The 14788-nt window shown below is 32.9% G+C and overlaps 1 protein-coding gene across 1 annotated transcript; it reads right to left on the reverse strand.

The window, feature by feature from the left end:
• Positions 1 to 3677: 3677 nt before the first annotated feature.
• On the reverse strand, positions 3678 to 13755 carry LOC124354848 (probable cytochrome P450 6a14). The gene is made up of 5 exons (XM_046805603.1): positions 13687 to 13755; positions 11745 to 12617; positions 6111 to 6329; positions 4223 to 4474; positions 3678 to 4038 (listed from the first exon to the last, which is right to left on the reverse strand). Exons 2-5 carry the CDS (start codon positions 12610 to 12612, stop codon positions 3830 to 3832), a joined length of 1548 nt encoding a protein of 515 aa, XP_046661559.1. The 5' UTR covers positions 12613 to 12617; positions 13687 to 13755; the 3' UTR covers positions 3678 to 3829.
• Between the last annotated feature and the right edge of the window lie 1033 nt (positions 13756 to 14788).

Below are 14788 nucleotides of genomic sequence, written 5' to 3' on the forward strand. Positions count from 1 at the left end.
TATTAACAATACTTCAACCTCTTCTGGTTCAGGCGGGCATACTTTAGTTCTACACATTGTGTTGTGGAATAGAAACAGTATCTAACAAATAATGTATTATTTGTTAGATAATAATTATTGTTAGATAGATAATATATGTTAGAAAATAATTAAAATTTACATTTATGTTGTAAATTTGTTATTATTGAAATAAATTGCGTTAAAGCGTTATTTTAAACCTGAAAAATAAGTGAAACCATTTCAATAGCCAACTTTAAGACAATAGAGCAGATTTTGATTAATGAAAACCGTTGAAATTTGACGGATTTGGTGGTGACGAGTTTATTCAGTGAAAAGTTTGGTGAAAACAGTTCACACTTTTCTTGTCTTTTACACCAATCCAACTTTAGATTAACTTTACATTATGTTGCGTCGATTGAACGTTATACTTAATGAAGGTTCACTATTCTATACTAAGAACATTCACATCGTAAACCCTCCCTAATAAAATTTTCTAAATCAAATCTTTTTAGGATTTCAATATATAACCTTACCAAGTTTTGTATAATCAACAGGTTTTGGTTTTTAGGCTTCTTCTAAATATTAAAAACTGGTAGCATTCTGAATAATGGTTAGTATTATAAATACAACGTGTGTATTATAAAATCCTGTATAATATAGGAACAATGTCCTTGTAGCAAAATGTAAGATTTCTGTTAACACAAATAATATTAATATTGGTCGAGGTAAGGGATGAGAATATTAAATTTCAACTTGCGTGTGTTTAAGAACTAACAGATATTAATGCAATACACTAATGTGTAATTATGTAAATAAAAAGGCAGGAAACGTAACAATATTTAACCTTTAGCTAATGCAAACCAACCTCAGTTGCCCGATTAGTTTATTATATTATATTTGATTTAGATCGCTTTTAGTTCATAATCTGAAAGATACATCTCAGTTGATAGAAGTTTTAAATATTTCTCAAGCGTAACTTTAAGAACCTCGGGCGCATCAAAACGGATTTTCACTGGACAACTCTCAGTTCTGGTTAGACTGCAGGCGATGTGGAGCGGTTACCACCCCCTTCGCCAACTCCACCACCACACTTACTCAACAAGATGTAACAAGACTCCACCCCTAATTATTTCATTTAATGAATATGATTAATTATTGATTAACTAAAAAATAAAAACATCATATATAAATAAATACGGAATCAAAATGCAATTTTGTAAGTAAAAAGTTTGGGCTTTGCATAACATTAATGATATATTAGTAATTATATGTCTTGTTCGAATTATAGTGTATAACATTTAAAAAATAGATAAAGAAGTAGTTTTATATATTTATACTAGGGATCAGCTCGGTTTGGATCCGGAAATGAAGTTGTCCAAACTTAAAATTATCAATTAGCTGACCTAAACCATAGAATTGGTTTTAACATCCTGACTAAAATATGCTGGCAGAATCGAAGAGATATAATGAAGAATCACAAAATCTTTAATAAATTAAAAATAAGTTGTATTGAAATTTAAAAAACATACTTTCACATTCAATCTTCGTTGTACTCGTATATTACTAGGAACTTCTCTGTTCTTGTTGCTTGTCTGTCTATTCATCCGTGTGATTGTTCTTGATAGGAAGTTCTAGAGACTTAATATGGTTTACATTCTCACCGTATTCATTGTGTTGACTATATATATATATACAGGGTGTACATAAAGTCCAGCACGGGTATAATATTTTCTGAACGATAACAGATAAATCAACAAGATTTGGTACATCAATACTACACCTAAAAATCTACTTTTTTAAGGAACTATGAGTTTTCTGTAATATCATGGGGACGTCCCGCAAGGAGTCGGAAGGAAATCTTAAATAGGAGCATAGGTCAATATGCACATCATTTTAAAGGAATTATCTATCAGAGTTTAATGCCGCAAACCGCACTCAAAAAGATTGATCCAGTACAAAATGGCGGCTGTTCAAAGGTTTTACTTGGTTACATTTTATTAGTAGCCATAACCCCACTAAAACAAAACTGCAACCAAACGAATACTGCAGCTAACTACTACATTATGCTTGTCAGTTGTACAGAAGTGAATTATGACGTTAGTTATCTTCAAGGGTTACAAATTTGGTCCTAATATATTGATAACGGGGAAAACCTGATAACAGTAACAATTAGAAATCTGTTATATTTGGGTCGCAGTTAGGACTTTCCTATTAGCCAGTCTACTCATAGTAGGCTATTCTAGTTTTCTTGTTTTAGTAGTGCTGTCCATCCTTTCTATCAGTGCGCTTTAGTACAAAAGAGTTTGTCGTATTGCTTGTAGTTCTTCAACTACACTATGTCGCTTGACGAACGTGAACGTATAACACTTCTTATGATGGTTGGTTGGGGAAATAACAGACGATCACACGAGGAAGCATGCCATTTATTTAATGACTACTTTCACGAGAGGCAGCCGAACATTCACAATTCGAACATTTACTCTGAAAACATTCAGTAAGTAAACATATTTTTTAAATAAAACATTTGAACAGCCGCCATTTCGTACTGGATCAATCTTTTTGAGTGCGGTTTGCGGCATTAAACTCTGCTAGATAAGCCCTTGGAATGATGTCCATATTGACCTATGCGGGATGGACAGCACTACTAAAACAAGACTAGAATAGCCTACTATGAATAGACTGGCTAATAGGAAAGTCCTAACTGCGACCCAAAGATAACAGATTTCTAATTGTTACTGTTATCAGGTTTTCCCCGTTATCAATATATTAGGACCAAATTTGTAACCCTTGAGGACAACTATTGACATATTGACCTATGCTCCTATTTAAGATTTCCTTCCGACTCCTTGCGGGACGTCCCCATGATATTACAGAAAACTGATAGTTCCTTCAAAAAGTAGATTTTTAGGTGTAGTATTGATGTACCAAATCTTGTTGATTTATCTGTTATCGTTCAGAAAATATTATACCCGTGCAGGACTTTATGTACACCCTGTATATATATATATATATATATATATATATATATATATATATATATATATGGTTCATAATCTATGGAAGAAAACTATGGACTTTGTTTGGCACTTTTGTTACATTCTGTCAGCCGCTTCAATCAAAGGGCTGAATCTTTTATTTTCATATGAATGCACCTTTATCAGGTTATTTATTTTCATGAAATATTCATGTTTTACTCTTTACTTTGGTTTTAGCTTATCACCATTAAAATAAGTATTTGACTTACACATAGCTTTCTCACGGACCATTAAATGCTGTCAGACGACTTATTTTGGGCATAACCAGGGCTTAAGAAATATCTAGATTTACGAATAATAGAATGGAAACTCTTTTTAGGCCCAATTATTCCCGTACATTCGTAGGTAGAAATAAATAAAGAATAAAGTCTGTCTTTCTTATAAACTCTACATTTAATAATAATTTATTATAATTAACTTTTTATTAGAAACTCTAAATTTTTCAGTATTTTGGAAAAAGTACTTATCAATATGAACATACTTACGTACTCATTCAGCGACCTCCATTCTGCCACATCCGCAATAATTTGCAATGTCTCCTATTTCTTGTATAGAAAATTTGGTTTGTCAAACCTTCGTAACTACCCCTTAAATTAAAAAGTAAACAAAAAGATAATTTTGTGTAAGAGGAAAACAATGAAATTCTAATAGATTTTGTATTTTAAACTATCTCACAATGTACTAAAAATTCTCGTATTAGACTAAACTAAAATACTGTATTAACCATCTGGTATTAGTCATATTAGTCTTCGTTAGTGGTACTTGAATCCAACTTAAATCCAATGTCCAACCATTTAAAGTTGTCCAAGATTATCATCTGTGTCCACAGTTTTCGAGGCACACCTATCTGTGAGGTGAAGCCAAATCCCTCCACAGGCAGTGGTGATGATAGTACTTGGGTGGAATTCAATCTTTTCTGGAGTGAAAGAAGAACGGTGAACTTGGAACTTACGAAGCACCATTACAATTCCAGTCTTCACCGAAAGTTTGCCAAATCTTTGACCTGAAATACAAATATTTTTATTGCAAGAGACCAGTTCAACCAATACCGTCTGGACGTACCGTTACCTATTAACTCTAAATGAATATTACTGTGTTTGAGATTAGGTTTGTATTAGTTTAAAACTAACCTCCATTTACTAATATAAAATTAAAACTAAAAGAGAGGGAGATATGTGTTTATTTACCTATACAGAATCTGGGGCCTATGCCAAACGGCATGTAAGAATAAGGTTTGATGTTGCCCTTGTTCTTCTTGCTGAATCGTTCAGGAATGAAGCGTTCCGGATCTGGGAACAGGTCTGGGTCATAGTGGAGCCCTCGAACTGATACCATCATGTGAGTACCTTTCTCCAGTAAAATCTCTGTGCCAGCGATTTGATAATCCTGGGTACACTCGCGGTTTAAGAAACCCAAAGGAGTGTACTTTCTAAGCGTTTCTGTAAAAAAACATCAATTGGAAAATAACCAGTGAATCTTCATGAAAGTAATTTAAAACGCCTAAGCGAAATTATGTTTATTCAAGTTTGTTTAGCCGTAATCCTACAAAAATATTCTGTTTTATCCACGCACGCAAGCGCGCGCGCGCGCGCGCACACACACACACACACACACACACACACACACACACACACACACACACACACACACATTAGTATGCACACTTTATCCTCTATAGTTAAAGTCAGAGATTAAGTAATTAACCATTATTAAATATTATGCAAAATAGCTGATATTTCAAAGTAATATTAATCCTTTTATTAACAGATACCAAGCAATTCAAGAAATCACTAATTCTTTCTCACTGTGGTATAGTTAAGTTTGGATATGGGAGACAGTATCTAAAATTCAGAAAGTCTATCTAATTTCAATTATGTGTTACTATGACATTTAGATTTATATTGTAACATATACATGGACTTATACTTTAAAAGTATTAAAATAAATATTTCAACTTATTCCGACGTATATTTTACTCGGAGCAATTTCTGTATATTCTTTTACAGTTTCTGCAATCTTTTTAAACATTAATATGACTTGACATATTACAAACCATTGCTTAACCGTAGTTTAATATTCACTAAACATTCAAAAGAGGTACTAATAATCCTTTAAATCATTTTAGTAGAAAAACTTCAAAACTATAATTTAACTTTTTTACTGTAATACAACTAGGCTAATCTTTATCTGTTACTTATGGAATTCTAGAAACCGGGTTTCTTAGTGAACAGGTTATATTTTAAGAAGTTATACACAAGTACGGGCAAGTAAAATAAAAAATTTACCGAATGACTTTCATTTACATTTTTTTTTGTAATCCACGCATAAGAATCAGAGTCAATAATAAGATTGTACCTTTCAAACCGTTTGTAAAATAGAAATTTTATTTTCATATTTTAATAAATCTCTACGATAAAGCGATAGTAAACTTTGAACAGTAATTAACTAATATTTATTGCATTTCCATATAACGTGTTGCGGAACAAATTTCGCTGAGGTTGCATGAGCATGTTAAGTCTTTAGTTATTTTAATCTTGAGATTTCCTACCGACAGAAAGAATAGAAATTATTCCAGTGTTTTGATAACACAACCAAATCCCATGATAAACATGCACCGTCATTGAACTCATTGTTGCTGTATAGAAATAAAGGTACATGCAAAATTTCTATGGGTGAAGTCTTTATCGATATATATTTCAAGATAATTTGGCTTGGCTACACATAATGCTATTACGTTACATGTTAAAATGTCAACGACTGTACTCAGTTTGGTTATTCTTCAATTTTTCTCGCTGCCATTATAGTTACTAAAAACAACCATTTTAAATTTTTGATAACGATCAGCCAAATCCAACGGAACGCCATGCATTATCAATGGAACTCAACATTGCCTATAGAAATGAAGCTGCAAGCCAAATTTCAAGTCTATTCGTCAGTTTTATTTCGAGATATCCTGCGGACAGACACAAATGAAATTGGCTTTGTTAACTCTCAGCCAATTAAAAAGCCAATATTTCATCGTTTATCAAACTTTTATTGTTTCTGTACGTAGCGAGTACTTCAGACACAACATACCGTCCACAACCATGTCGAGATATTCCATGTTCATGATGCTCTCATACGATATCTCCCGGAGAGAGTCGACCTCCTCTAGAAGCCTCGCTTGTACTGCTGGGTTCATCGCCAGCTCGTACAGACAGAAGCTCATGGTCCGGGACGTTGTCTCAGATCCGGCCACAAAGGACACGTACGCCTCAGCAGCCACTTCCATGTTTGTTAAATTCATCTTTGCACCTGTCAAACATTGGAAATTAAACATTATTAAGAATTCCCGCATACAAAACACTTGACGTAAGCAAAATATTTTGGATGTAAATTCAGTAAATTTCTGTAGAGTACATTATATAGGATTATTTCCAACAACTTGTACACTTAGGTAAAACATTGTATCTATAAATCCATTCAACTCTTTCGTTAATCAGCTTTATTTATAGCAAGTTAGAAATTGTGGGCGTTTAGATTTGTTTTAAAATATTTACATCGGTTATTACACACTAACAGGCAAACTAACAAATTTATTTTGGAAAATATTATAATTTTTAAACAGATTTATTTTCATTGTATCTCTTTTTCTGTCCCTGGCGACTATATAGAACACTTTTTAGAATTCTGGAGTAAATTCCAACAATTTTTGATTCGCTACAATTTCTGCTAACTCGTAAAGGTTAGAGATGGCTGCCGTATAAAATATAAAATTTAGACTATAACAATGCATCAATAAGTATAAACGTGATCGCTACTATATTTTTAACATATATTAAACAAACCTGGCGGTATTCAACCGCCTATAAGGAGTTTGTTACTTGCATTATATTATTATTAACCGTGTCATTATTAAATACAATTTTAATTGCAGTGGCCGTTTACAATAATTCTAAACATTTATCCTCAGATATTTCACAAAATTGAAAGAATAAGTTTTGTAACGCATTTTTACAATGTGTAATAACTATTATTTAGCAATAGTTCCCCCACAAAGGCTATGTATCTGTGGGTGGAAGAGAGTTCTCTCAGAACATGAGCTGACTGTTCATGATCTAATCGCACGGTTAAATTCATTCTTAAATCCTTTTTCTTATAATTACCTAAGACAGCTGTTCCCAAACTGTGGTACGCGTACCAAAGCGTACAGTCATGGCCAATGGTACGAACATTAGTGTAGATACGCCATTTTGGATTGTGCCGAAAAAGGGACATTTTATTATGAAGGTAGACATTGAAAACTAAAGTGGCAACACTGCGTATGGATCGCGCAGTTGTGCTGTCACTGTGAGCTCTATTTTGTTAACCTTAACGTACAAAATAATACATCAGTGATGCCAGGTTGTTACTTGAGTGTTCAGCTTTTAATTAAAGTACAGTTATTTGTTGTAAATTGTTCATTATTCTTTATTAAAAAGAAATAGATAAGTGGTTATAACTGGTCTCGAGGAAATATCGTAGCAATAATTTTAAGAAGCAAATAACATTGTCACCTGACAAAGATAAGTACCCTAATACCTGTATAGTCGCTCATGGTTTCCTCAGTGCGAAAAACACAACAAATGTGCAAAACAAAATTACGATGAAAATTATCTTAAGTTTGTTTTTACTCTTACAGAAAATGTTACTGAACCTTTGCCAAAATGTTTAATTTCTCTTGAAACGTCATTTAAACACTCAATTGACCATCTCTCTTAATGCGGGTTTCAACACCAACCAAATATGAACACTTTAAAGACAAATCTCTTATTTTTTCAAATGGAAGACATCTGAACTTAGAGCAAATAAAGTAGCTATTACTTCCTTTACCATACTGAACACAGGATCTGTTGAGGCATCAAACAAAGTAAGCCTGAAATCAAATCATGACATATACATTTTCTTATCAGATATAAATTTTGAGCTTCGAGATAGTTTCACTTTTGACCTATGGTTTTGTAGGCTGGCTTACTTGGCTGATATTTCCTCTAAGCTTAATGGCGTTAATAGGCATTCAAGTAGCATAGAATTATCCATTGTAGTATGTGACAAGACTAATGATTTGATAAAAAAAATCAATTGTTCAGGTGGTATAGTCAAGAAAGACAATGTTTCACGTTTCCATTCACTTAAAACCTTTGTAGAAAACAATGAGCTTTTACTTAATAACACACTATTACGTGACATCAGTGAACTTTGTAAAAAGTTGCATGAAATTTGTGCAAGTACTTTTAAGGAAACTTTGATGTTGATATGTGAAAATTTCACCCATTTCGTAATATCGATGGAAAATGGTAATACCTAATTTTTTTCAACAACTTAGAAAAGCAATTAAAAATATCATATTTTCCCAATCAATAATCCTGACTTTTTTCTGCTGTTTTAGTTTTTAAACGTTTAACAGTATTATTTGAATTTATAATAACTATATTACATTTGAAATCTCATATAAGTTTTGAAAGTGACCTTTAAAAATATATTTTTGTTTTATTTGTTGCAATGGTAAAACAGCACCTCTTTACCTAAGAATAGTCTTTTTTTAAGAATCATAAACCTTAAACACTTCTGTCATAAAATATTAAACATTTCAAAATAGCATTGTTTTACAGATTTGTGGTTTATTATCTATATATATATATATATACAGGGTGAGTCAGAAATATGGTAAAATATTTTAAGACGGGTTTCTAGAGCTAAAAGTAAGAAAAAAATGTTATATAAAGGTAGTTCCGGAAAACGCTCTATTACTGAGTAATGGCTGGCGAAAGATTTTTTGCTTCGTTTTCAGTTCAACCTGGTGAAATTAAGTGATTCTGAAAGGTTTTGTTCTTACTTTTTAACTCAAATAAGATGGAATGTCTAAAGAAAATCACCTGAAAAATCAAATAAAACCACTCTAGAGGTTGTAGTGTGAACAGTTTTTGAGAAAAATTATGAAATTAGCCAAAAAATGTCTTAAATGTTTGATGTCGAATAAACATTGTTAAATGACCAATAAACAAATTGTTTTTCCTAATACAGATTGTAGAGAATTTAATTCTGAAAACAACCATAATAAACAAAGTTAACTAAATGTGTAAAAAAGTTATGATATTGACTCCTCACGTAATCACACTACAAAGCAAACGTTTGCTGTTTTATAATAAGGAATGAGTATCTGATTGGTAACAGCTGGTGAAAAAATAAAACATTTTTAATTCAAAATTTTATTTCTAAATACAATAAACATCTACAATTGCTTTTAGTCTCACCGGAAGATTGAAAAGGATGCTCTAAATGACCTCCATTGTTTCAAAATGCACGCGTTTAGGCGTCTTTCTCATCAAGTTTCGGACCCATTCAAAAAATCCAGGTGTCTGCTTAATGGTTTCTATTCCATTATAAATGTTTAATCGGAGTTCTTTAGTGGTATCTATTGGGGAAGAGTAAACTAATGTTTTTTAAATGTCCCCAAAGGTAAAAAAAGTCCAAAGGATTTAAGTTTCGGTGATCTTGCTGGCCATGAAACTGAATGAAATTTTATGATTATCATGAAAAGAGCACTAGAGAATTGTCACTACAGTTCAATGTCAGCCAATCAAGTATTCGGAGAATACTACTACACGAGTACCAGTTACACCCATACCACTTCCAGCATGTCCAAGCTACTCCATGTTTCAGCAACTCTTTTGCCGCAAGACTTACGCTCCCCATGTTGTTTTTGTCGATGGCTTCTGTTAAATGTGCTAATCCAAACTTTTTGAATACCAATTTTGTTTACCAATGAGGCTCACTTTACCAGAACAGCTATCATTAACTTCCATAACAACCACATTTGGGCAGACAGAAATCCTCATGCTATCAAACCTAATCGCCCGCAACATCAGTTTTCAGTAAATGTTTGGGATGGAATCTTAGCAGATCATTTTCTCGTATTCGTGCTTCCTCCCAGGCTTAATGGCGTGGTGTACTTGAACTTTTTAAGAGACGAGCTACCTAACCTGCTTGATGATTTACCTCTGCATATGCGCCAAAAACATGTGGTTTATGCATGACGGGGCACCTACGCACTACTCTCTGGCTGTTCGTGGACACCTAAATGAGAGTTTCACAAATCAATCGATAGGCCGAGGTGGACCAGTTTCATGGCCAGCAAGATCACCGAACTTAAATCCTTTGGACTTTTTTACCTTTGGGGACATTTAAAAACATTAGTTTACTCTTCCCCAATAGATACCACTAAAGAACTCCGATTAAACATTTATAATGGAATAGAAACCATTAAGCAGACACCTGGAGTTTTTGAAATGGGTCCGAAACTTGATGAGAAGACGCCTAAACGCGTGCATTTTGAACAATGGAGGTCATTTAGAGCATCCTTTTTAATCTTCCGGTGAGACTAAAAGCAATTGTAGATGTTTATTGTATTGTATTTAGAAATAAAATTTTGAATTAAAAATGTTTATTTTTTCACCAGCTTGTTACCAATCAGATACTCATTCCTTATTATAAAACCGCAAACGTTTGCTGTGTAGTGTGATACGTGAGGAGTTCAATATCATAACTTTTTTACACATTTAGTTAACTTTGTTTATTATGGTTGTTTTCAGAATTAAATTCTCTACAATCTGTATTAGGAAAAACAATTTGTTTATTGGTCATTTAACAATGTTATTCGACATCAAACATTTAAGACGATATTTTTGTTTATTAGATTTTTGGCAAATTTCATAATTTTTTCTCAAAAACTGTTCACACTACAACCTCTAGAGTGGTTTTATTTGATTTTTCAGGTGATTTTCTTTAGACATCCATCTTATTTGAGTTAAAAAGTAAGAACAAAAACCTTTCAGAATCACTTGATTTCACCAGGTGAACTGAAAACGAAGCAAAATCTTTCGCCAGCCATTACTCAGTAATGGAGCGTTTCCGGACCTACCTTTATATAACATTTTTTTTCTTATTTTTAGCTCTAGAATCCCGTCTTAAAATATTTTTACCATATTTCTGACTCACCCTGTATATATATAATCGTAAAATATTAGACAGACCATTATGAAAATTTGTATGTATACGTATTTTTCCACGGAGAAGGTTTATAAGCTATGGCCATTGATGTAACTCACCACCAAGCGGCGCTGCAAAAGATAAAAGGTTTCAAAGCGCTTGCACACTATATACTGTAATTACGAGACATTTACGTATATTAAATAGCCAAACACTATTTTAAGGCGCTAAGTTATTATGTATATTTGTCTTTAAGATACATTTCTGATTGAACTTAAAGTTTGAGTGTTAGACCAATTTATAATAAAGTACATGTACGTGCACAATGGCTATAAACATAAACATATTTTCTTGATCGTGGCAACAAGGCAAACTCTACATCGGCGTTGTAAATATAATTCAATTAAACCAGAAGTTCACATACACGGGCAAAGCTTACGAAAAGCGTGCAAAGCCGCGGGAAACAGCTAGTTGTATATAAATCAGTGGTTCATATAGGTTTCAATATATATTAGAAGGTACGGCACCAAAAAAGTTTGAGAACCGCTGACCTAAGCAACCTTATTCTAGATTGAAGATGATTTATTGATCAATCGTTAAAAACCGTTCAAAAGGATAAAATCCTAATAGCTTTTGTGAACTGTATTTTAAATCAAACATAAAGTACCAATACCAATACTTAGTCCTAAATATCGCACTCACCATTTGCGCCCAAAAATCCAGAATGCTTCAGTTGAATCATAAGCTGCAAGTAGTCGTTCCTGTAGACACCGCTGGTCTCTCTACACTTGATCGCATTCATCACAAGAGAAATAAAAAACTCAGAGACATCTGGCGGAGTAAAACTCATCTTAAACAGTCCAGCTACGTCATTGTTGAACCTGATTAGTGTCCTGAGTATTCTGACTATCTTTGGTGCGAAAAGCTTGTTGATCATAATAAAAATCTTAGAATTCTTATTTGTCAAAGCGTCGCTGTCAAATCCAAAAGAAGTGTTCGAAATAACAGCCAGTCCATATCTGAAGAATAACTCTTGGAAATTCACTGGCTTATTTTCGAACGAAAGTTGTTCAGCAACGTTGGTCAATACGGTGCCACATTCCTTCATGATACTGAATATCCCTTTCATCTTACCTGAAGAAAACGTAGGACTCAGTTTTGCTCTGCGAGTCTTCCATTCCTGTCCTCTGAGCGCAAAAATGTGCGCCCCAAGTGGATCGGTATCTTTGTTATAGTACAAACCTCTGTCTTGAAATCTATCGAAATCTTTCACGAGAACGTCCCTTATCACGTTTCTATCGACTATAAGGACTTTTCTCTTCCACAAGGAAAGGAAACCGACTACTTTGTGTCCATTGTGTTTTGCGTAGAGCTCGGCCAACATGTTGGTGAATGATTTCTGTATTGGGGTTGTTGAGATAATACTGGTCAAGGACAGAGGCGGAATGTCGAAGGGGATTCCTCGTTTCTTGAAGTAACGGTTAACATATATTACGTAGAAGACGAGTCCGAAGAAAAGGGCCATCAGCATAATAGTTGTTCCGAGCAGTAGTGAAGTTAAGATTCCCATTATTGCTGCAAGACATAAAAGCTGGAACAATATCTACAATATCAATTAAATACTCTTATTAAATATTCAGTGAAAATAATCTATACATGTAAGAAATTTCAGTGTCATATTTCTATGTTAACAAACCAATATTTACGTTTCATTACAAATACGGTGTTTACGAACTCTGCGGTAATATTTTGGGGATTTATTCTCCGTGTCAAGAAAAACTAAATGTAATGTAAACATCAGTCAGAAATGCTTATTTTACCGTCAGCTATATGTATTTGTATTTTATATTATATTTCTTATTTAAGAGCCCCATTAATATAACAAGTCAAACATGGCAAAATTATTGTTCTTTCATTCTTAAATTAGAAAAATTTAATATTATACAACCATAACTCGAGAAATGACAATGTAATATTAATTTTTCTATTGAAATCAGAGTGCAATAGCCAATAATGGTGCAAAGTTTTATTTTTAGTATCTTTACTGGTTTCTGAAATTTAAAAAATGTAAATCTAATATAGCCGACTCTGCTCAGTTAGAAGGTCAACTTAGGCCTGTTTACTAAATTTGTATATTAACTCTTGTTGCCTTTACCCAAAGATCAAATCCCAAAAAATTACAGAGGAGTTCTTAAACACATCATATTACAAAAGCACCTTCTGATCTCTAAATGCAATAACAAAAGAGTTTCTTTGTTTGAATGTTTTGTATCATCGCATTGTAGGACTAGAAAATAATTTTACACCCAATAAAATAAATGCTTGTATTATTATTTGTATAAAACTCGTATTATACATTTCTAGTATTAAAATCTAAATAACAAATCTGTTCTAAACTGCCAAAATGTATATTTGATATGTTAGTAGCACATAATTTAATTATTTTGTATTGTTTTGTTATTCGTTGTTAATTATAACTCAGATAGAAACAAAACATTAGACATCATAGTTATATTTTAAAACATGAATAAATTGCGAATGAATTGTACATTAGATGTATTAGCAGTTGTGCTATGAAGTAATACTATTATGGCTTCTTCAGTAAAATTAAAAAATGTAATGTATCTATAGAAGTACGGTTTACCTGTCCTTCCGTCCTCAGAACAATAGACTATATGCACAGTAGACTTTAAACTACATAATATAAGCTTTCTAGTTTTTATCAAATATAATTACCGTATTCTTTATCTAAAACAGGAATGTTTATATAATCCCAATGATGATTTTTATACCGTACTTATTTGATAAGGTAGAAGGATTTATATACGCTTATGCGTTGCTATCTCCATTATTGCACTACAATTTGATATGCTAATGAAGGATAGAAATTAAATCTGTAAATGGCATACATAGATTATTGTACCTTTATATAATATACCACCCGTTGCACGTATCTGATGAACCACTCCACATGGTACCCACCTATGTAGTATCCGTGTCTGAAAAACGTTTCATGGTACAAAAAGAATCCGATTTTATTCTGAGAAAGATTATTTATTCATAAACATGTTCTAACAAACAATATGCATCCTAATAATCTCGTTCAGGCTCCAATTTTCCAGCCCTCCAGCCCCTTTTAGAACTAGTCTTAAAGGCCTCTCTCATTGAATACAGTTGACTTGTTGCGTTTTGCATTATATAATTCTCGGCTTCAAATTGAGGCATTTTAAGGAACTTCTTTAAGTGACGGAACAACCAGAAATCCCATGGTGACTTTTCAGAGAAGTAGGGAATCTAAAGTAAAATTAATGTTGTTTGCATTCTAAAATATCATGAGCAATTTGAAGCCGCAACTGCTTTTTTCAGCCGAGAGATAATTTCGAAACATTTTAGAGCAATAAATATCCATCATATTCCACACAACAATAATACGATGAACGGTTCACTGCCTCTAGATTTACTTTGTTTCTGAGATACCTCTGTAAAAACTAGCCAGAAATTTAAATACTCTAGAGGCCTTCGGTCTGAAGCTTTGAGAACCTTCTGTAGGTATTTAATCTCGAAGATATGATGATTGTTTTCCACGTATATTATGTTATTTACTATTGCCCATAGTATCGCCTCATGGTTTAGATTAGTGTTATATTTGTGTTAAATCATATCTTAGCGATAAAATAAAACTCACCAATTATTCCAATTATCAACCATTCATAGTTAATCATAAAATGGTGTTGTGGTGCTCCAAA

Source organism: Homalodisca vitripennis, chromosome 2 (genome assembly GCF_021130785.1).
Source record: "Homalodisca vitripennis isolate AUS2020 chromosome 2, UT_GWSS_2.1, whole genome shotgun sequence".
Classification (NCBI taxonomy): Eukaryota; Metazoa; Arthropoda; class Insecta; order Hemiptera; family Cicadellidae; genus Homalodisca; species Homalodisca vitripennis.